We start from the raw sequence: 22,297 nt of genomic DNA, 5'->3' as shown, positions 1-22,297 counted from the left end.
GTGTAATATATATGTGAATGAGTACTAAAAAGAGTTCTCTTGTGTATCGCACAATTCGATTATATTGTTTAACTTTATGCTTTCTCTGACATACCCCTTTTTTGTCTGAAAGAATAAAGTCACACACAAAATAATAGAATTAGATAGAATATTTATTAATTCTGTATTTGATAAAAATTCCATCCATATATAATGTAGATTCCTCTTAAAGAATAAACATATATATATATATATATAGGAATCCGATGAGTTCTCTTGTGTATCGCACAATTCGATTATAATGTTTAACTTTATGCTTTCTCTGATGTACCCTTTTTTGTCTGGAAGAATAAAGTCACACACAAAATAATAGAATTAGATAGAATATTTATTAATTTTGTATTTGATAAAAATTCCATCCATATATAATGTAGATTATAATATAATTCCTCTTAAAGAATAAACATATATATATATATATATATATATATATATATATATATATATATATATATATTATATTATATATTATATGGGAATCCGATGTTAGCGCCGACTGACTTTAGACCAGCCATCATCTTCCAATGGTCGTCTTCTGTCATCGGATCTAGGCGGAAGTCGATCATCTTTACGATCATCTCGTCTGAAAATCACAAAAATTCAAGTTTTATAAACTTGCATAATGCGATTAATAATGCAATTATTATGATTTATATATATACTTACTCGCGCTTAGGTGGCTCTCTAGGAGACTCTTGAAGCGGGTCGCGTTTTCGCCAATCCTGATTCGTGCTTCGCGATTCCCTGACAGGTTCATCACGACGATCGCGATAACCACCACGACGATCAGACATTCTACTGCGATCTCGATCTCGATCATCACGTATTGTATCTCGTGAAATTTCGCGTATCTGTAATTGCAATTAATTAAATAGAATTATATTCTTAAGAGAAATATATATATATATATATATATATATATATATATATATATATATATTTAAATAGTAAGTAAATAATAATGTAATAATAAAATATAAAATAATATAGAGGTTAATAAGAATAAAAAGAGTTTTATATACATAGAACACTGCAGAGTTATAATACTTTGTATTGAGAATGTATACTTACTCCGCGTCCATCTATTCCGCGATCACGGTCGCGATCGCGGTCACGATCACGATCATCCCTTTTGTCAAAACCACGGTTGTCCAATCTATCTCGATCTCTTAAATCGTCCTTGTCGAAATTATCATCTTTTCTCCATTTATCCGTAGTGTCTTTCTTCCATCTATCAGAGTCATCATTCCTTCTCCATTTATCCACGTCGCGTCGTTCCGGTTCTCTTCTCTTCCACGAAGAAGACTCCTCGATCTTCTCATCACGTTTCCTCCAACGGTCCGTTTCGTTTTTGAGTCCATCAGAATCCTTATCGGCGTTGCGTCGCCATGATTCCATTGCTAGCAAAGACGAAAAATAAGATAAATTAAATTTCATTAATATATACGTATATTAAAAAGCGCATCTATCAAATGAGAATATTTTTACTGGATACTTACTACTTTTCGGACCATCACGGTCACCGCGGTCGCGGTCACGGTCACGGTCACGGTCACGGTCACGGTCGCGTTCACGATCACGATCACGATCACGATCACGGTCGCGGTCATTATCTTTATCTAAACGTCGCCATGTTGATGTTAGTTCTTTATCTCTCTGGCGTTCCTCTTCTAATTTACGTTCAATCTCGGCTTCCTTGGCTCTAATAATTTCGGCTTGCTTCTTCAGTTTAGCTAAACGTTCGGCTTCTCTGGCTTCTTCTTCGGCCCGTCTAATTTTCTCTTCCTCTTCCCTCTTGGCTCTTTCCTCTTCTAAACGTTTCTTCTCTTCTTCCTGTTTGATGCGCAATTCCTCCAGCCGTCTTCGTTCCGCAGCTTCCGCACGTTCCTTTTCCCATTTCGCTTTACGCTCGGCCTTACGTTCCATTTTGCGTTTTAATAATCGCTTGGCACGTTCTTCATTCATTAATTTTTCAAATTCTTTCAGCTTTTCCAGATGTATGCTCCTACGTTCAGCTAAGATCTTAGTCAAGAAAATATCATGATCTTCCTTCATGCGAGCCAAACGTTCTCGAGTCGCTACAGCCTCCTGCCTTTCTTCAATAGCCGCGGCGATTCTCTCATCCTCCTGCTGCCGCCAAAGCTGTTTTGCTTGCTGCATTCTCTCCTGTACAGCCTTTTCCAGCAACGGAATCTCCTCGAGTCGCTTGGCACGTTCCAAATAATCAACTTTCTTTTCTTGGGACTTGAGCTTTTGTTGCATCTCTCTGCGCTCTTTTTGCAGTTCTTCAGCTTCCCGCGCCGCAATCTGCTCCGCGTCCAGCTTCTTGATCTCATCTTCGTCCAGTTTCTTAAGCACTTTCTGCCCGTGACTTGTTTGCGAAATCTGTTGCATCTTTTCCTTAAGATGACGATCCTTGATCTGCTGAATCTCACTCTGCTGACGTTTCCGCTCACGCTCTTCGCGCTCCTGCTCCAGTCGCTTCTGTTCAGCTAGCATTTGTTGTCGCTGGAGTTCTTCCTGTCGGCGCATTTCCTCTTCTTCGCGGACCGTATTGATGTGCTCGATGTACTCCTTTCGTTCCTCGATAATCTTATGCCTGCCCAATATTCTCTGATGTTCCTTCATCTTAGTTTCATGATAATGAGTAACCAACGCGTTACGTAGTTTTTCACGCTCGAGTTTCTTTTTATTGGGATTTATTACATTAATGGAACGATGCAACACGGTTGCCATGTTCACTAACTGGCAGCGTATTTGTTCGGAGGGCATCGCCTGTAGCACTGGACCATCTGGATGATCCTCTCGTTGTGCTTCTGAGAGATCCACTCCAAAGTGAACACATGACTTGCCATGGTCTATTCTGATTTGCATATCGTTGTAGCGCACGCAGTCCACTAAAAGACGCTCGAGATGAAAATCTACTGTGAATTTAGCAAGTTCTAAAAGTCTGGAAAATTGTATAGTTTGATAGACTTGGGAGATCTGATGAACGAGACGCACAAGGGTCACATCTTGCAAAGCTGGGACGTACTGAGCCAATGGGCTGTTTTCGTCCGCTTGTAATGTCTGAATAACAGAATCGACTCTGTTACAAAGCTCTAATGGATGAAACTCCACCTCTAACCACGAGTACAATTCCTGTAACTGCGGTGACGCGAGACTGACAACGTTTAAACGAACGATATCTTTCAACAGAGAAACGCGTGTTGGCGGTTGCGAGAGGCCCAAAAGAGTCGCGAGTTTTTGAGCCTTTTCTAATGGGCTTTTATCTGTCTCTATAAAGCGATCAAATTCCGGATGAGCAGACGGCAATGGTATCGATAACGTTGCCAACAACACACGGTTGGCCATTCGCTGTTGTTCCTCCGAAGACATGTTTTTCTTCATTTCACGAGAGAGTTGCAGAAGTTTGAATAACGCAGCCGCGTGAAATAGATAATTGCCGGCCTTCCAAAAGACCATAGCGAGCTTCTGATAATAATTTGCCATCGTTTTTGGTACAGGGAGTTTCTTCGATAGATTCATCATACCATGTACATCCTCCGAAGATTTAAAGGCTTCCTGCCATAATTCCATTTGTATTGCGGAGTCTAATTGGTTTAATCTAGTCTCTAAATTTAATTGTTGTGTCTCTGCTTTATTCATAGAAACATTCGAGACAAGTGGTGGCAGCTTACAAATTTCCTCAAGATGTTTTCGTAATTTTTCGCATAATTTACGAAATTCAGTCTTACGATTATACTCGAGACAAAACTGGAAGGCCATACGTGCAATATCATGATAAAGAGTTTCTACATGTGCATTAGTTCTGAGCAACTCCAAGCATTGGCAGTACGATTCCCATAAAAATTTTACCCAAGGTGTCAAGATAGTACGATCGCTTCTATCCTGTGCATCCTCTCCGCTAACAGCCGAAAGTAAGATGCTTTCGGGTGTAGCAAGATTATCAAGATCATCAATATCGATTACAGCTTGCTGACTCTGTTTACGTGCCGCATTTGTCTTCTCTTCAGCCATTCTTAAATAGCCACGTATTACATTCTCTAAACTCCCAACATTGACAGATTGGAACATATTTCTGTATTGGAATAAACCTTCCTTTGCTATGTGTGATTTCTTCAATTCTACACAAAGATCCAAATACTTGAACATTATGGGCTCCAATACAGATTCTGACCAATTGTATGTCCATTTTTTATTACGGAAGACTTCTTGCAATGTGTCTAATGCTCGAGCTGATTTGCCCACTTCAATAAATTCTGTTTAAAAAAAGAAAAATGTCAGTATTTATGTAGCAATAATTGTACTCAATTTATAATTTTTTTATTATAAAAAATTTATATATGACAATAATTTAAGAAATGAATCAGAACAGAGTATGCTAAAAAATATATTACACTGACATAATTAAAAACAATTTTATGGGATAAAAATCTATTCTTTTCAGATTAATTTTATAAGTACTATACTTTTTTGGAAATGAAATGAAAGCATATATCCAAGTACAGAAAGAAGAAAAGGAAAAGAAAAAAGAATTAAGTATCATAAATATTTACTACTAGTATAAATTATTCACTGAGCTTATATAACAAAATATGATGAGACATTTTCAAAGAAGATTATTAATATAAAACTACTTTTTATTTCCTCACATATATATATCATAATGAATAAGAAATTAATATAATAGAATACATGAAGATGGCAAGAACACATATTTCCAAAACTTAATATTTCAATATCTTTATCAAATACAAAAATTCAAAACTGTTTTATATATAATCTTAAAGTACGTTTTTTACTGTTCTCGAATTTAAAAAATATATTCGTGATAAAACTTTGATGATTATAAGCCTTGTGAAGGTGATATAATGCATATGCATATGGTCGTGAAAAAAGTATCCTGAAAGGAAACGAACACGACGATAGACAATCCTTCGGAATTATATGACAAGTACGTCGATAATTGTGACGCTTAATAAAATTATATCCACGAGCTAGAGCTCCGGAATCCGAATTTCGTCGAGACTCGTCGCGCGTTTCTCGCGTGAGAACGCTTCGAGAACGCGAGTTCTTTTTTTTTTCCTCTCGCACGACGATAGAATTTAATGCCATCGGCCATGTCACGTTGTTCGAGACATGAGGCGGAATCGTGACTTACCGTTCGCCCGTTTCAGGGCGTTTTCGGGTCGCTGCCCGTACCGTGCCATGATTGCTTGACGCTAGCTGCGATTACAGTTGTACCATAAACACCGTTCCCGGAAGGTAGAGGCGGTCCGCTGAAAGCTCAGAAATTCCGAGATCGCGCGACAAGCCCGTATCCAACACCTTGCTCGACCGCGTGTAACTACAGTGCACCGGATAAGAGAAGGCGGTCCACCGAGGAAAGATGGCTTCCTGTAATGCGTTAGTCAAAACGCCGTCTCGTACTGCGGCGTTCGGGACGGATCGGTGTTTCGGCGGCGGGTTCTCGCGGTAAAAAAATTTTCTAACAGCACAGCGATTGTTTACAGGTTACATTTATCGTTACATAACATTTCGCGATTCGTGAATGGAAGTTAGCGAGCTTAAAGCGAGGAGCGTTCATTTCCTCAGGCATATGTTTGCGGACCAATCAATTTCCTTGTGCTTACGGCTATGCGCTTATGCGAAAGTGTGTGTTCCCCTCTTCAGTGCTGGTAACCGTTAGGTAGCCAAAGGCCCTGATGAAGGCGAGACCAGTATTTTTCATTGGTTTCAACGCCACACCGTAGTAGCGGCCAAAGTAGTAATTACGTCCCCAAGATAAAGTCGCGTCGTTAACACGATAGTAATAAATTTTCGTAGTCAAAAGTCGCATCGTTAATACGATATTATATATATATAATATGAAGAAGATATATATGAATGCGAGTAAGACAATATAGGAATGAGACAATCATATAAGCAAACAAGAAGAAATTAGCAACGTCCAAAGAAGATAAGAAGATGGAGCCGAAGATTTTGCCGTCCTTTTTTTCCACTCTTATTATTGTCTCGTTCGCTTCTGATAATAAGACAATGAGAGTGAGCGAGACAATCACAGGAGTGAGCGAAAGAGAAATATTCATAAAAGCTCGATCTTGAATCCTCGAATCTTCTTTGCACGTTGCTTTTTTTCTCTCGCTCACTTTTGTCATTGTCTCAGGAGCGAGCGAGACAATAAGAGGCAAGTCTCTGTCACATTTCATCGGTCTCATGAATTAGCCTGGACTCGAACCAGGGGCAAAGTCTTTCGATAAAATCAACAGAATTTAGCCAAGATTCAAACCAGGGGCAAAGTGTATTGCACGGAAATGCCGGTCGCGCCTTCATGCGGCTATCCATAATCTGTGCCGTTAGCGACTGATGGCTCTGTCATCTGACTCTAGGGAATGACACGTGACCGGCGCACGTAATGAAGTTTGGCGAGTTCAATGTTTCAAATATATTTCGAATAGGATTCAAATCGGTTACAGAGTCGCAAACGCGCGTTCAAACCGTTGCGCATATTTTTGTTAATTGTTGTTTAAAAGTGAATCTCTCGGTGAAAAAGTTATCGCGAGTGCTTTGTGAAATATCGAACGTTTATCGTGACGCGTACAATCGTTTTTTTATAAAAACATCGTGATTTTAGTGTCGTCTTCTACGTGCCCGGAATCAATTGAAGCCATTTTCGAGAAATTCACTTCATCGCCGAAATGCAATCGCAATAATCATCATCAAGTACGTGCATACATTTGATATAATTAAATGCATGACTTTTATTTTATGTAACAATTCATTCCGACTATTCAACCATGAAAGTTGATTTGTACTTCGAAATTTTGATTAATTCTCGCTATTTCGATCCTTTGAGAATCGCAATATTGCTTTAACGATTAATAAAAGATTGATAAGTCTAATTAATTTGACAAGAATTCTAGATTTTTAAACAGATCATAAAATCTGTTACAACAAATCACTAAGTTGTGAAAGAATTGTTTCATATTTTATATGGATTATATAATTGTTATTGTTTAAAAGTATATCATTGAGAATAGACAATTATGAAGCAGACCTCGTTTTAAATATTATGTGACCACAGTATGACAAATATAAAATTGCAATCTCTTTCAATTTTATCAATTTATTTCAATATTTTAATTTTTTATACATATATATTGTCAAAAACATTCAAAATAACAAAACAATTATTAGATAATACAATTAAAAAAATGATAAATTTGTACAAAAAAATATAATATACATGTGTGTGTTTAATATACTTTTTCCACATTTTGTTTTATACATTATAACATAAAAATATTTTCAGCAATGGCCAAATTAATAAGAAAACTTTCCACAGCTGGTGCTAAGTTTTTCTCTCTAAATATTTCAACAGAAATCATTTTTTTGCCATCTGGAGCTTGAACTGTCGCTAATGAAGTTAATTGATTTAAAAGATCTTTCGTTTTATCGCTTATCTCAGAAATAATTTGTGCCTCTGTATAGTTTTGATTTTCACATAACTGAACCATAAATAAGGCTATTTCCTTGTGAGTTTTTGTCATTGTAAGACTTTCTAAAATAATGTACAAATTATTAGAAAATATTTATTTTATTTATATATTTAAGATAAACAAAAGACTAATTTTTGTTTTGTTTTATTATTACCTTTTGCATGCGGTGCAACAGTAATTTCTCGAGCAGGAATGTTTACGAGTAAGTCATACAGATCTGTTCTTGATGATATTGAGCTATTGCTGCAGCCAGCCACATAATAAGAATATCTCTATATGTAGCAACAATAATAATTAACAATACAATTCATATTTATTAATTATATTAATATATATTAATTAATAACTATAATAATAATAACATAACAATAATAATAATAAAGAATAATATATTGAGATTCATGCAATCTATTTTGAATAATGAAATGATCTTCATCTATAATTTCATATTATCAAAAATATTCTCTTTAATAGAACACATACCTTTAATTCAATCAATTCATCATTTACTAAATCAATCCAGGGAAAGAGATTATCAGTCACTTTTCTGTGTTTCATTAATGCAGGAAATGTTCTTATCCACTTAAGAAGTTGCTCCAAGCTGTGATGATATATAATGATTTTTTTTTTCAATAAGAGAGCAGTATAAATCAAAATTGTTTCTAATTCGAATGTTTTAATCAGTTCTTTGACATTAGTACTAGCTGCGAATCGATGAGTATTAAAATCATCGGATACAAATGTTCCATTCTCCTGTGTTGAACATGATCCTTTTGTGAATACAGAAAGATATAATTGCAGAATTTCTGTTGGCTTTCCTGTTTTGCAATACATCTTGCTAAGAACTCGTGACAGCACTTCATACTTTTGTGGATTAAAGTCCTTTGCAAAAAGAACCAATGCAAACTGTTTTACCTGGAATAATTATGAAATAAGATATGAAAAGATGTTTGAATATAAAATACTTAAATACTTTTTTTGATGAAAAAGATAGAAATTCTTATAATAGATATCCACCTTTGGTAATTTATCAGAATCGAATACTTCACTGCAATGTATATAAAACCAATCATGGCCATGTCTTGCACATACAAATACATAAGGAGAACTATGTTCCAATTTCATATTGCATTTTCTTGTGACTACAGTCTTCTGAGATTCTGTTACTGCAGGATACGACCATGTCCACAAGATATCTCCATTGCAGTCTTTCTCTAGAATTTTCATTTTGGATTAATCACACTAAGCAATGCAAATATTTGATAACGCATATGAAAAAATAGTTTGTTTATATATTTATATTATTTATTGTTTTATTATAAAAAGCTATGTTTTTATACCTATTATACTACAAGAAAGTAAATCCGTTAACGGTGCCATTTATGGATTTTTTTTTTATAAGTAATTAACAATAATAACACTGTTGAAAACAATAAAAATACACATTATTCTTTATGCCTTGATAATGAAATTATTATATTATTATATTTTCTTTTAATCGATTAGTCTTTTAGTCGGCTATTGTCTTATCACAGAATAAATTTTTTTTTTTTGTTGAAGATGTTTCCAATTTTCAATGCGAAAAAGTTATTTAATATACACAACTAGAATACGAGGTTATGCTTATAATCCACACTTTTCGGTCAGCTGCAATCAGCTGTAGACAGCTGTAGAACATGGAGGGGAAAACAGGAAATCTGCACATAACACATGCTTCCTGAATTTAATGTTTTATTTAAAACAAAACAGATATATATTTTACTATTTTTATTTCTGAAAAATACAATTAAAAAGAAAATTATTTAATATTTTTACATTTTCGCGCGAAAAAAATTTATTTATCGGGTAATTTGTCATTAAAATTAATCCTAGCAGCTAAAATGTTAGCCATATGCGCTAATCAAAAGAATTATTTAACATAATATTATAAATGTGCATATAGAGTTACATATTATTTACTCTCTTATAGAATTTTTGTATTATCTAGTTCTTCAATATTTTAAAGCTAATTTAATTTTTATTTTTTATTAATATTTAATATTTCCAGTTTAAAGGTTTTTTTTAAATTAAATTAAATTTGAAATTGTGATCAAAATTGATTGTCTCAAAAAAGATTTATGAATAATAAATGTAACTGAATTATATGTATATCAGAGTTATAAGTTGTTTAGTAATCAAATTTTTTATTTAATTTATTGTTTCGTTTTTATTTATAATATTTTGTTTATATGAAATACAAATGATAACTCTGTCCGTGCAACAATTTTACAATAATTAATTAATAATTAATTTTTTTATTCTAAAAGCTAGATCATGATTTAAAGCAATTTATTCAAATTACTATTTTATTTCTATTAGAAATGTAAGTAATATGCAAAAATCGTGCAAAAAAGTTCTATATTAGAAAAATTTTAGCTTTTATGAAATGCGTTTAATATCATTATAATAATTAAGCTTAATCGGTAGTTAAATATATATATATATATATATATATATATATATATATATATATATAACAATTTTTGTTGCTCTAGCTGTTTCATCATGATGAAGTAATAATAATAATTACAAATTCTAATAATCGTAGCTATTACTTGTTACAACTATTGCATATATATGTCTATGCACAAAAATGTACATGTAAAAATGTTATCATTATATCTTTATTTTTACTAAGGTATTCGTTATGTATTTATTTTTGTGCAAAAAAAAAATTAATCTACATAAATATTTTACAAAGTACTATAATATATAAAAAAGGCTCTAATAATTATCATACTTTTATTGATTTTTACAATAATCTCTAGATGAAAGACAGTTTGAATATATCAGTAATATTAATAATATGTTAATAATTAACACAAACAAATAAAAAAATTTTTATATTAAGTCTATTATAAGTATTTTTATTACAATAATTTTTTATTAAAATACATATATTTATCGAAATATGGTTCTTTAATATTAAAGATCAGATTATAATATAATTATCGATTTTTATTTTTTTGACAATTATGTATTTTCGATAAAAATTTTATAAAGCTATAAAATTATATCATACATTTTTGTACAGATAAATATGACAAATATTAATAAATAATTAAAACAAATTCTTCTAAAATAATTAATCTTAAGATTCTAAAGTTTTTTTAATCTAATAAGAAAATGAAATGATGATAAAGAAACAATAATTACATTATGTTTGTGACAAACAATATAGATAGTTGTTCAATTACACAATTATTGTTAGCGATATATTGTTTGCTGTTGATATTTATAGAAAATAACAAAAAGTGATGTGAAAGAATGGAAAGATATAAAGCCTTGTCATAATGAATTATTAACAATGAATATGTCGATGAAAGATCACAGAGATGATGCTTATGATACTAATACTTTTTTTCTTTTAATTAAAATTGTTTCAGTTAATCATTTTCAATGCGCAAATTGCCACTTGACTGTCGGGGGCTTTTCCAAAAGGTTTATTTCCATCGGGTGTCTCATATTGATTCACTTGATATACCAGCAATGTGTCATATTCATACACGTCCATGCCAAGTTGCTGCATAAAGTTTACGTAAAAATGTAAATTAATAATTCTTTCAGCGATATATATATATATATATATTTTTTTTTTTCTATAATTTGCGACAAAATTTTGTGTAGAATTTTATTTACTATTTTTATTTATTATTTTTGTTTTTTATGTGTGACATAGAAAAAATTATAAAAAGTATATGTATCATTCAAAATACATCTCAGGATATATACATTTGTTAAAATATATGGCACATTAAATTATATGAATAGAATTCTATCTGATATTTCGCGAATTATAGAGATTTAAAGTATGCTCTCTGTTATGAAAGATATTTGAGAGAGAATTTATTGTTTACCTGAGTGAGAGGACTGGTATTTGTAGTGAATATCCCGGCGAATCCTTTTTGTTGAGCGAATTGTAAACAATACTCTTCCATCTGTTGCATCACTAATACGTTTTCCGCGAAATTCAAGTCGCTGCATGTCGCCATCATGGAATTATGCATTATTTTGCCCTTGCCTTTCGGTAGTTTGTTTTCTTTAATCGGTTTTTCCAGATACTCGAGAAAGTCGAATATAATCATTAATTTAGAGTTCAGTGTCAGTTCAGGTTCGTCCCAAACATCAAAATTAAGGGTAACTCCGATCGTTTTGTCATTTTGCGCCGATTTTATCGCGAAGCTCAAACCTTTTTCTATGAGAGAGTTCCATATAGCTTCCATCAATTCCCGATAATCGGCTCTCGTTATGTCCGGCATTAACCATTGCTCCAAATCGGCTTTCGAATAAAAGCTCTCTGTGATTATTCTGCAAATATTAAAACATATTTATATTGTAAGTGCGTCATTTTCTGCCTGAATTGAGAATCGAATTTTGAATGATACTCACTCGATCGCGTCCAGCTTGTGAGAATCGCTTAACGTTTCGAAAATATACGGTTTCTGGTCGATTGTCTCCTTCAGAGGTTTTTCGTCAGAAGATATAAGTTTCATGCGGTCCAATACTTCGGCCAAATCTTTTGCCGTGATGAAATCCGTGATGCTAATCTCATAACCCTGGTCCCTTAACTTGGTCACAGTGTAAATGGAATTTAAGGAATTTCCACCGAGCTCGTAGAAATTCGCATGCAGATTCACTAGCGCATCATTTCGTCCGATTACGGATGCGACAGTCGGAAAAAGAACTCTGGCTTTCTCAAGATCTTGATCTGGTACACCGCTGTAATTGCAATTCGCAGCAACGTTGTCTTCTGTAGAATAAAATTTTCCAGAAACTTAGTATATGTGATACAATAATAGATCTTTTATGATAAAAATGATGGGTCACTTTCAGAAGAATTTTTTTTTATTTATTTATTTAATGTAAAAAAATTTTGATGACATGATTTATTCTGGGCATTCAAGTTTTTAATTTTTAAAAGAATAGTAATTATAATTTAAAAACATGGGAATTTTTTAATTCTTTTTTAGAAAAAAAATTTCTTTCAATTTTAATGTAAGAATAATTACTTGCTGAAATAATATGCACGAAATTTAATTGCTCGAAAAATTTAAATACTTATAAATATATTAATTTGATTAATATATTGGATGGATATATCAATTAATTGATACATTAATTACTTCTTTCAATTACTTATATCATGATAGTTCAAGGAGGTATAGATATATTATACATATGATATTTTGCTCGATAAATTAATATAAAATCACTAATTTGACATACCATTATTAGGATAAAATGATTCATAGTGTTTTAGCAATGACTGTCGATCCGTTTTTCCATTGATTAAAAGAGGTATGTGGTCAATGACAAATATTTGTGGTAACATGTATGGTGGCAACGTTTTTTGGAGAAGATTTTTAATCTCCGAATTGGATAGAGTCGTGTCATCAACGATGGTAACAAAAGCTATTAATGCCTGAGAGAAAAAGCAAAATATAAAACTTAACATGATATAAAGATTTTATAATTTATATACTATTAAAGTTAGTATAAGTTGTATACTATTTTGTGGAAAAGCCGTATTTATAAAATATCTATATTTAATTGAGAGTGTTCTTATGTGTGTAATATACAAAATGATCTGCGAACAAAAATATTGAAAATTAATTTTATATACGAAACGCTTTGGATATTTAAATCTTCTAAAAGAAGAGAATTATTTTTCGAAAATAATTAAACAACGTTTCATAGTATTTTTTTTTTTACTTTACGCGCATACGCATTTACCTGTGACAGTTCACCGGGCTTGTAACAAAGAACCACGACCTTATCGATACCGGATATCTTGGCAATTATTTTCTCAACTTCCGTAAGATCGACGCGATGACCTCTAACTTTAATCTGCGAATCCACTCGTCCCTCGTAAATTATCGAACCTTTGGCAATTTTAGCGTAGTCGCCAGTACGAAAAATCTTTGGATATTCTGCAAATAAATCAGCATATTTGTTCGAAATATATAACAAAGCTGTAATGTATAGGATACGATAATATAATCCTTTAATTATTGCTTCGTCTCGCGAAAGAGATTACGAATGAAAATATTTGCAGGCCGCAATATAAATTCTTCGAGTTTAATAGACCGGTATCCGATATTCTTACGTCTTTTTTATTTTTCTCACTTGGATCGATAGCGTAGGGATTGTCCAAAAATTTATGTGTGTCTCGTTCGCGTATATAACCCGCGGTGAGATTTCTTCCTGCCACGATTAGCTCACCGACTTCTCCTTGGGGAATTAATCGCATGTCCTTGTTCACGAGATAAATTATGCAATTGTCGATCGGCCTTCCTGCAACAAAAGTGCGTCAAGCGATATAAGATATTATATCAGCGATAATTTTTTACCATCTTTTTTATTAGCTATGTTCGATGATTAGTTGATAGTCTGTCTATTAGAATTCTAGATATTAAAAGGATTTATCAAGTCATTGTCAATATTATCTCTTTATTAATTTAAAAAAAATTAATTAATTACAAAATTATTTACAATTAATGAAGCATCAATTCCTAAATCATATTCGATAGATAAAAATTTTATTCTTACCTATTGGCACTTTCTCCATTCCTTGTAATTGCGCGCGATTGCTTAAAAGGTAATATGTGACGTCACCCATGACCTCTGTACTGCCGTAGAAATTAGCCAATATTTTGTCCTTGTTGTTAAATGTATCAAAAAATTGATCGGCCAATGCGATTGATAAAGTTTCTCCTGAGCAAATCCAGAGTCTCAAGCGATCGAGAGCTTGTTGAGAGCTTGTCGAGAGATTATTATTATTCTGCGCAAAATGATAATATAGATCGTATATTACAATTAGAATCAGGCGTAGTAGACGGTAATTGTTTTTGTCTCCAATTTTAATAAATCAGATGTTTCTATTATAGAAACATGCTACGTTTCAATGTGACGCGGTAAATGTAGATCACAAGGGATTGATTTAAATAAAATTATTCAATTATTCAATTTGCTTTAAATAATTCATGCAAGGTGATAAATAATTGTGTGACTCTTGCTAATTAGGAAAAAAATAGTTTAATCTATATATTTAATCTAAGATGATTTTAATACAAGCATTGCTCGTGTTGATTTATGGAAAAATTTCTGTCAATTGCGAAGATCCTATCAGCTGATTTAAATGTCACCGATTTGTAAACGCACTTTGATTCAACTATAATATTTTATTTCATTTATATATAGCATGTAATTTGTTTAAACTTAACTATTGCGAATAAACATATCTCCTTGTTGGAGGTGTGTTTCTTAATTAAAAGTGTCTGGCTGAAATGCCAAGAGTACAAGGCTGTTTGAAGTTTTTGCTAGCCTTTAAGAGGAAAAGCAATATGTTTTCGCTGTCCATTCCAGATTGTAGATTATGCTTATATTTTACCCGCAGAGCGCTTGATGATTACTCTCGCAAGTTATTAGAGATTTATTTCAGTGGTCAGATTTAATAATCAGATAAAAATAAGCGCAGTATCTTTTTTACCCGACTATTAAATCTAACCAGTAAAATAAATACGCAGTAACTTAGATCTTATACGATGTTGTGTCAAATAAAAATTACAATTCCGAGAAATTTATATAATTGCGTAGTTAAATGTAGTTAAATGTATACTCACTCGCAAACCCAAATACATGAGCAGCGAACGTAGCAATGATGGCACAAGCACTAAACGTTGTATCTGAAACATGCATGATTTTTCGTTTTTTGTAAATTGTATTGCGCGCATAAATTTAAAATAATTTATCTTTGAAAGGGATCAACAATTTTGTAAGATCCTAAATTGTTTATGATTAAAAGTCGATTTCTTTTTAAATTAGTTTGATTTTTTTAAAGTTTATTTTTAAACTATTAGAGTAAATCACCTGCTAATTGCAAATATATTAAAATTGCCACATTAAATACGCTTTTTGTATAATTATTTTCTTTAAAATAGATCAAACATATAAAAAATATCATCTTATAAAGTGACAATAATTTAATTTAATTTATAGCATGAGAAATATATATAGGATGATATACAATTTCCAATAAAAAATTTTGTAAAATCTAAAAATTCTTACCATGTTAGTGAGAGACTGTCCTCAGTAAGAAATAAATGTAAATTATATTTTTTATAATTATAATAAATATTTAATAAATATATTAAAATTATGTAATAAATATATAATAATTTTATTTGCTTTATATTTCTGTCTTTTACTTAGGAGAGAACTAATAATTATTTTCTACTCGTGATAATCTCTCTAACAAGTTGTCAAAGTTCTTTACACTTGTTATAAAATATTTTGCATTGTTGCAATTATTGCACAATAAATTAGTAAATTTTGAAAGTTACCTGATGTTTCTCCAATAGCGGTACGAATTTCTCCGGATCTTTCGTAACGCTTTTCGGCACAATCACCAGCGTACGGCCTTGTAGAAGGGGTCCCCAAATCTCCGGGACACTGTCGACGAATGTGAGAGCAGTTTTAAAGACGCATCGTTCTTCGTTATCAACGTACGGAAGTTCTCTCCATTGCCATTGTAGACGATTCAGTAGAGTAACATGCGGTATAAGTACACCTTTAAAAAAATTATTAAATACTAATTACATATAAACATGGACTTAGATCGTTATTCCATAAAAATGTCAGTCTATGTTTCAGTTGAACGTACTTAATATATTATACAATTAATATGCAATTAAATTTAAACATGAGCTGTGAAAGTGCAACGACATTCTTGATGTCACGCTTGTGTATGTAACGTGTATATAATTTTTTTTTTTTTGCTATTGAATTAGACAGCTGACTTTTGCAACAAAAATAATGATTTAATGACGTTTTTTTTTTTTTATTATTTGCTATGTGTTATAATACTGTGAAATTATGTCACGTGATATTTGCAATATTTTAAAAACATTTATAAATCAGTTTACGATGGGAAAATAATCATGTAAATATGCATCTTGGTCTTGTGAGAGATAATTATACTGCTAATATGTAAATCTTTTTTTGTATACGTAACGTATCGTATACATAATTAATACGAATATGATGTTACCTTTTGGAACTCCTGTACTGCCGGAAGTATAAAGAACAATGGCAAGTTGATTCGACCACTTTTTGGTTTTTAACGTGTCTTCTTTTTCTTGCTCAGCTTCTCTCAAAAGCTGTTCATACGTCACGATCGAGGTTCCCTCATAAATTGACAAATCCACTAAATGAAAATCATATCTTTTTTATTTAACTGTATCCAATAAATAAATCAATGTTAGGCAAAAAATATTGATTCTTTTCTCGAATTGTATCGTAATAAGACGTAAAAACTTAAGGTATTTTCGTGTGTTGTTATGTAGATTAAATAATAAAATACATATATTTACATTTTCTGTATATTATATATACTTTGAAAATTTATATGCTTTCAAAATATCTTTATGTAAATATATGATTTTGCGCAAGAAGCTTGCTCAACATAATTATAAAGAAAAAAATTAATTGCTTTAAAAATCTCACAATTATTACATATAAATATTAAATATCTCACATTTAAATAATAAATATCTCACATTTATTACATACTGCACGCTTAATTTATCCGCGGACAGATCTATCAACTTTAATTAATGCTAATCTTGATAATCCGTTGTCATATTTCAACATCAAAATAGCTTTATTATAAATAAACAAGATTATATGAGATATATTTTAGTAATTTGTATAAATTGACGATAATGAAATAATTTATTGACAATAATGCAAAATTAATATACATTAATATTAAATAAAGTTAAAATAATAACATTCAGAAATAAAATTTAAATTATCAATTAATCATTAAATCGTCTCAATAATAATAATTATTTTTTTAATCTCGTTATTTAAAGATATCTCACTATTACATTAAACCAAAAACATATTATATTTTAAAATTTATATTATGGATTATATATAATCTATTAAAGAAAAAGAAAAAAATCGCTTACTTAATTGTTATAGAACTTTAGAATTAGTAATTTAAGATTAATAAATTATTCTCACTAAAATGTAATCTTACAAATTAGTTTTATTAATGTTGATAAATTTCGTTTAATTAATTGTTGTGCTTTTAAAAAATTTAGAATTGAAATTATATAGAAAAAAACTCACATTCAAATTAAGAATAGAGCAAGAGATGGATAAATAATTTAAAAGTAGGATTAAAATTTATCACTGTTGTTAAAACCAAATTTAAAAGTGAAAAAATAATTAAAAATTTTTAGTAATATTTACTTAGGCCTTTCATGAGATGTAAAAAAAGTGATGTTTACCTCCTTCTTCGATCAATACTATTAGTGGTTGTGCTTCTTCGAGAATGTGCTTTGTCCTGGACATCGGAAATTCCGCGTCCAAAGGTAGATAAGCCATTCCTGCTTTGAGTATACCAAGTAATGCGATTGGAAGACGATGTGACGTTTTCATGCAGACAGCCACCAGTGATTGAGAAGTTGTCTCCGATTTTTCGTATTTTTGCAAGACTCGTGCCAATCTATTGGTAATGTTGTCTAATTCTTTGAAAGACAACACGTGTTCCCGGTTGTTATCATCTGTGGAATTTTCAATCTCAATGTTTATACTAATTCTTTTGACACGATATTTTCACGTTGCATTGAACATAATTAGAGACAGTTAAATTAGTTTTGCATATATATTATTATTACTATATCTCAAGTCGGAACAATTGCATTCGAATTCTATCATTTTCAATCATTTACACACTTTCTTTCTTATCAAATTACTTAACATTATTAATCTTAATTGCATTAATCTTGATTTATTTGCATATAAAATATTTATGAATAAATAGCTTTAACTTTATTACTAGCTAAAATAATACTGTTAATTAGAAAACATATTTTTATAAATTTTATAGGAATCATATGATCTCTGAGATTCCTTTTTGATGAATTTTTGTCTTTTCTATCACGAAGCGGAAGCTCTTACCTTTATAATATAATGCGATTTGATTCTCATGAATCTTTGCTGCGCCACTGAACAATTCGTGCACTAAATCTTTCTCTTCGCTTTTTTCTATTTGTTGACCCTTTAAGATGGATTGCTGCTGCAAAGTACCCATCTTCAAATATTTATTCGAAGTAACTATTATTTATTATGAGTCCGATTAGCGAAGAGCTAAAATTTAGTTTTAAATGAAAATTAATAAAGAGTGTACATTTATAAATGCATATTGATATTTTCGAGAAAGGGGAAAAGGAGGATAAAGCTTGCTTGAAATATCTCTTTCTGAAATCGATAATTTTATAAATGCCAATTTTATATCGCACATTAAATTTTTTATTCTGTGCATAGATGCGAAAGTTCGCATTTCTATTGCGCAAAAATAAAGCCCGCCGCACATGGTGATTGTTGGATCGCTTGCTTGGAGCTGTGACAAGCTGCGATGACAGCTGTGCTGGGAGCGATGATGAAAAAGTGACGTCACTGATGGTGACGCGCTGCTGGCTAGTCTCCTGGAATTCGGTCATTGAATCCTTTGAGCGCTATTTTTCTAGTAGATTTCTCTGCTGGCTCGCAAGAAGAATCAATCAGAACACGTTGAACTGTGGTTATCACAGTCACCATGGCCGTAAAGCTAAAAAAATCGATGCATGAAGAAAACAAGCGACAAATCAGCAGCGCGCTCTGTCTGAAGTCATAAGCGGGGAGCACACACTTTTGCATAAGCGCATAACAATAAACATAAGGAAATTGATTGATTCATTTTCTCATGCATACATTTGTGGACCAATCAATTTCTTTATGTTTATGGTTATGCGCTTATGCAAAAGTGTGTGCTCCCCGCTTAAAGCCAAGCCAACAGCGCTGTCAACGCAGCTCCAAACGGCGGAGTCTGCACCAGCTGACAACCAGCAAAAATATCCAGCAAGCGATCCAGCAAGGAAACAAGCACCATGTGCGGTAGCCTTAATATATCATATGTTACATTATTTATTATTATTTAAGAGTGCAATTTTAATTTTGAAAGTAATTGAAAAAAAAGAGTATACTATACATAACTTTTGCTTCTATATCTTCAATATGATATGAACGATTACAATAAGCATTTTGAAAAGTTAAGCTAATAACTAATAATCTGTAATAACTGATATATAAGAATAATAATAATAATTCTTAATTGATAAATCTTGTTCTGTTTTAATATTATTGCGCATTAATCATCGGAACGATATGTAACAGTATAATAATTATTTGCAAAAATTATAATAATGTTTTTAATTATCGCTCTGAAAAACAGTAAATGTCACTTATTCATAATCTATTTATACCATTTAGATTTGCGTTATACGTCCAATCAATTAGCAATTCCATGAGATTATTCAAACAATTGGAATTCTTATAAAAATGATTACGATACGTATCGGAAAATAAAAGTTAATCCGGTTACTGCAAAAAATAGATTTGCATTTTATTTCTTGAAAAACTTCATATGAAATGCCCGCTTCCCTGAGACTATATTACGTGAATACTGTAGCGCTGCTGTCAGAATGGAAAACAAGAAGTTGTCAGAACTCTCGCCTTGAATCGATGAAGAGAAAGGTAAAGAAATTCACGTTTAGCGGAAGGTTGTTTACGCACACGCATAAGTTGCGTGCACGTTAATGTTGCGCCTTGCATATGAATTACATATTTTACACGCTATGAATGATATGAGAGTATTAGATTAAATTAGACATGTAGAGCGTTTCTATTTATTATTACTTGTATATGATTTATAGTTAAATACTACTGATATGCAAGACATCACATTAATATTGTATGCGCGAGCCGTTTAATTATATGTTTGAATTTTAATTATAATATGAATACAAGATATGAATATTTGAATATTAACTGTTTGAATATTTTGAGATTTAGGAATTAATAATTTTGAACGAATTATACACGTAACGCATTCTGTTATAATAATTATTAAATATTATAAAAATATTATAAAAAAAAAACTTGAAATAAAGGCCAATTCATTGTTATAGATAAATTATGTTTAATAATGAATAATATATAGCGATTAACCGATAACAGAATTGATTGTTACGTAGAGTAAGACGATTTGAAATTTTAACGAACGCTAGTTGCTCAAGCGCATTGTCTTGCTCTAATAACATCAACATTCAAATAATTATGAATTTACGTAAATATATCGATATTTTTGGGAGAAAATAAGAATATTAAAAAAATTAAGAATATTATTTTTTTTCTTTTATTTGTAAAATTTTATTTGGACTTGTGTGACTTTATTAAAAATTTTAGCTATGTAGATGTACTACTTCGGGTTCTCATTATTAACTTTTTTATCGGGAATAGATAAAAGAAATTATTATTAAAATGCAGCAATTATCATTGCGACTCATTACAATAATGTACTGTGCGTGTATCTTGCAAGCTTTGAAAGTTCGAAAACGGAAAAAAGACTGAAATGCAGTATTAGGTATTAGTGTATTAAGCTTTGAAGGTTCGAATAGTTTTTTTGAAGATGTTTTTGTGAAATTTCCAGTTTTTTATACATATATAACATTTATTTTTTTTTTAAATATATGGGTATATTTCTTATAATTTTTTTGCATTAAAATTAGATTGCATCAAGATCTTTTTTGATATTTAAAACGGCGTATATGAGAATAAAACAACAACTTCTCAAATATTTCTTTTAATTTAAATATGAGATATGTTTAATTTATATATATTCAGTTTTATACTTCTCTAGTATATACGTTTACATCCCGTAAAGTATCGGTACGCAATTATAAATTATTATACGCAATAAAATTATAGTTAGTTATATTTATTTGGTAGAATTTTTTTGTAAAAATAACTAAATATTGTATTTATTTATTTTAAATATTATTATTATTTTTTTTTTTGATAAAATTCTATTTGGATATGACTTTATTAAAAGTTTTAACTATGTAAAAATAAATCCGTACACAAATCGTGTACCTTTATAATATCTAAGAAATTTAGAAAAATGTTTAAGGCAAAATGCTTTAGATGTGAAAAATATAATTATTCCGAATCTTCTTCTCCTCTTCTTTCTCTTTTCGTAAAAAAGAAACATTGATTTTTGAATAAACACTTATACTTGTATCGTTTTTACGATACTGTACTGTGCTTAACAGCTATTTTTAATTCAGCAAATAATTAGGACCGCAACAACTAGCCTTTGATGTAACATTGTATTCATTATCCCGACACTCACTCACCTTGTCACTTCCTTCTCTCCGTTTTCCTGTTTAATTCCGACAATCAATTATTCACAGTGAAAAATTAACTTTAATTTTGCGCTTTCACACTGCCGATCTTTGAAATACGATGATTCTGAAAGATATACTTTTACTATATATATATAAATATATATTCTGCTTTCTCTTTCGTCGACCGATCACTAATATTTCTCTTAAATTTCTCCACACACTCGTCTCTCATTAATTCTTCTTATTTTTCTCTTCTTTGCCTCTCCTGCTTCTTTTACACGATCCTTTTTTTTTTCCGGTTATTCCGGTTATTCTACTTTGGTTATTTCTTTTCTGACTTTCCTTCATAAAACAGCTTAAGCGATTTTGCAATGCATAAGCTATTCGCCAGATTGTATCAGCGCGACCGTAATGTTTGATCTTCGGTAGACTAGTGACCAAGAGAGAATGCCTCCTCCGGTTGATATAACATGTACTCTT

At 31.2% G+C, this 22,297-nt stretch overlaps 3 protein-coding genes across 4 annotated transcripts; all 3 read right to left on the bottom strand.

The window, feature by feature from the left end:
- Nucleotides 1–346: 346 nt before the first annotated feature.
- On the bottom strand, nucleotides 347–5,575 carry LOC126855108 (eukaryotic translation initiation factor 3 subunit A). Its single transcript, XM_050602486.1, has 6 exons — nucleotides 5,204–5,575; nucleotides 1,539–4,301; nucleotides 1,111–1,439; nucleotides 706–890; nucleotides 509–622; nucleotides 347–456 (listed from the first exon to the last, which is right to left on the bottom strand). The coding sequence occupies exons 1-5, from the start codon at nucleotides 5,250–5,252 to the stop codon at nucleotides 526–528; spliced, it is 3,423 nt and encodes a 1,140-aa protein (XP_050458443.1). The 5' UTR covers nucleotides 5,253–5,575; the 3' UTR covers nucleotides 347–456; nucleotides 509–525.
- Nucleotides 5,576–7,152: 1,577 nt separating this feature from the next.
- On the bottom strand, nucleotides 7,153–9,203 carry LOC126855141 (putative DENN domain-containing protein 10 B). The gene is made up of 5 exons (XM_050602547.1): nucleotides 8,882–9,203; nucleotides 8,559–8,755; nucleotides 8,025–8,456; nucleotides 7,696–7,813; nucleotides 7,153–7,603 (listed from the first exon to the last, which is right to left on the bottom strand). Exons 1-5 carry the CDS (start codon nucleotides 8,919–8,921, stop codon nucleotides 7,332–7,334), a joined length of 1,059 nt encoding a protein of 352 aa, XP_050458504.1. The 5' UTR covers nucleotides 8,922–9,203; the 3' UTR covers nucleotides 7,153–7,331.
- Nucleotides 9,204–10,447: 1,244 nt separating this feature from the next.
- LOC126855112 (zwittermicin A synthase ZmaJ) lies at nucleotides 10,448–22,283 on the bottom strand. 2 transcript variants are annotated; one of them, XM_050602495.1, is made up of 13 exons: nucleotides 21,827–22,283; nucleotides 18,552–18,740; nucleotides 17,879–18,154; nucleotides 16,630–16,785; nucleotides 15,923–16,149; nucleotides 15,203–15,265; nucleotides 14,130–14,361; nucleotides 13,707–13,874; nucleotides 13,314–13,510; nucleotides 12,807–13,002; nucleotides 11,970–12,330; nucleotides 11,438–11,888; nucleotides 10,448–11,103 (listed from the first exon to the last, which is right to left on the bottom strand). In XM_050602495.1, the coding sequence occupies exons 2-13, from the start codon at nucleotides 18,682–18,684 to the stop codon at nucleotides 10,963–10,965; spliced, it is 2,601 nt and encodes an 866-aa protein (XP_050458452.1). In that variant the 5' UTR covers nucleotides 18,685–18,740; nucleotides 21,827–22,283; the 3' UTR covers nucleotides 10,448–10,962. The 2 variants fall into 2 exon arrangements, with proteins under 2 accessions (XP_050458452.1, XP_050458453.1); XM_050602496.1 differs by having other exon boundaries at nucleotides 18,552–18,684.
- Nucleotides 22,284–22,297: the final 14 nt, after the last annotated feature.

Source organism: Cataglyphis hispanica, chromosome 15, assembly GCF_021464435.1.
Source record: "Cataglyphis hispanica isolate Lineage 1 chromosome 15, ULB_Chis1_1.0, whole genome shotgun sequence".
Taxonomy (NCBI): Eukaryota; Metazoa; Arthropoda; class Insecta; order Hymenoptera; family Formicidae; genus Cataglyphis; species Cataglyphis hispanica.
This window is presented reverse-complemented; position numbering and strand designations above follow the sequence as displayed.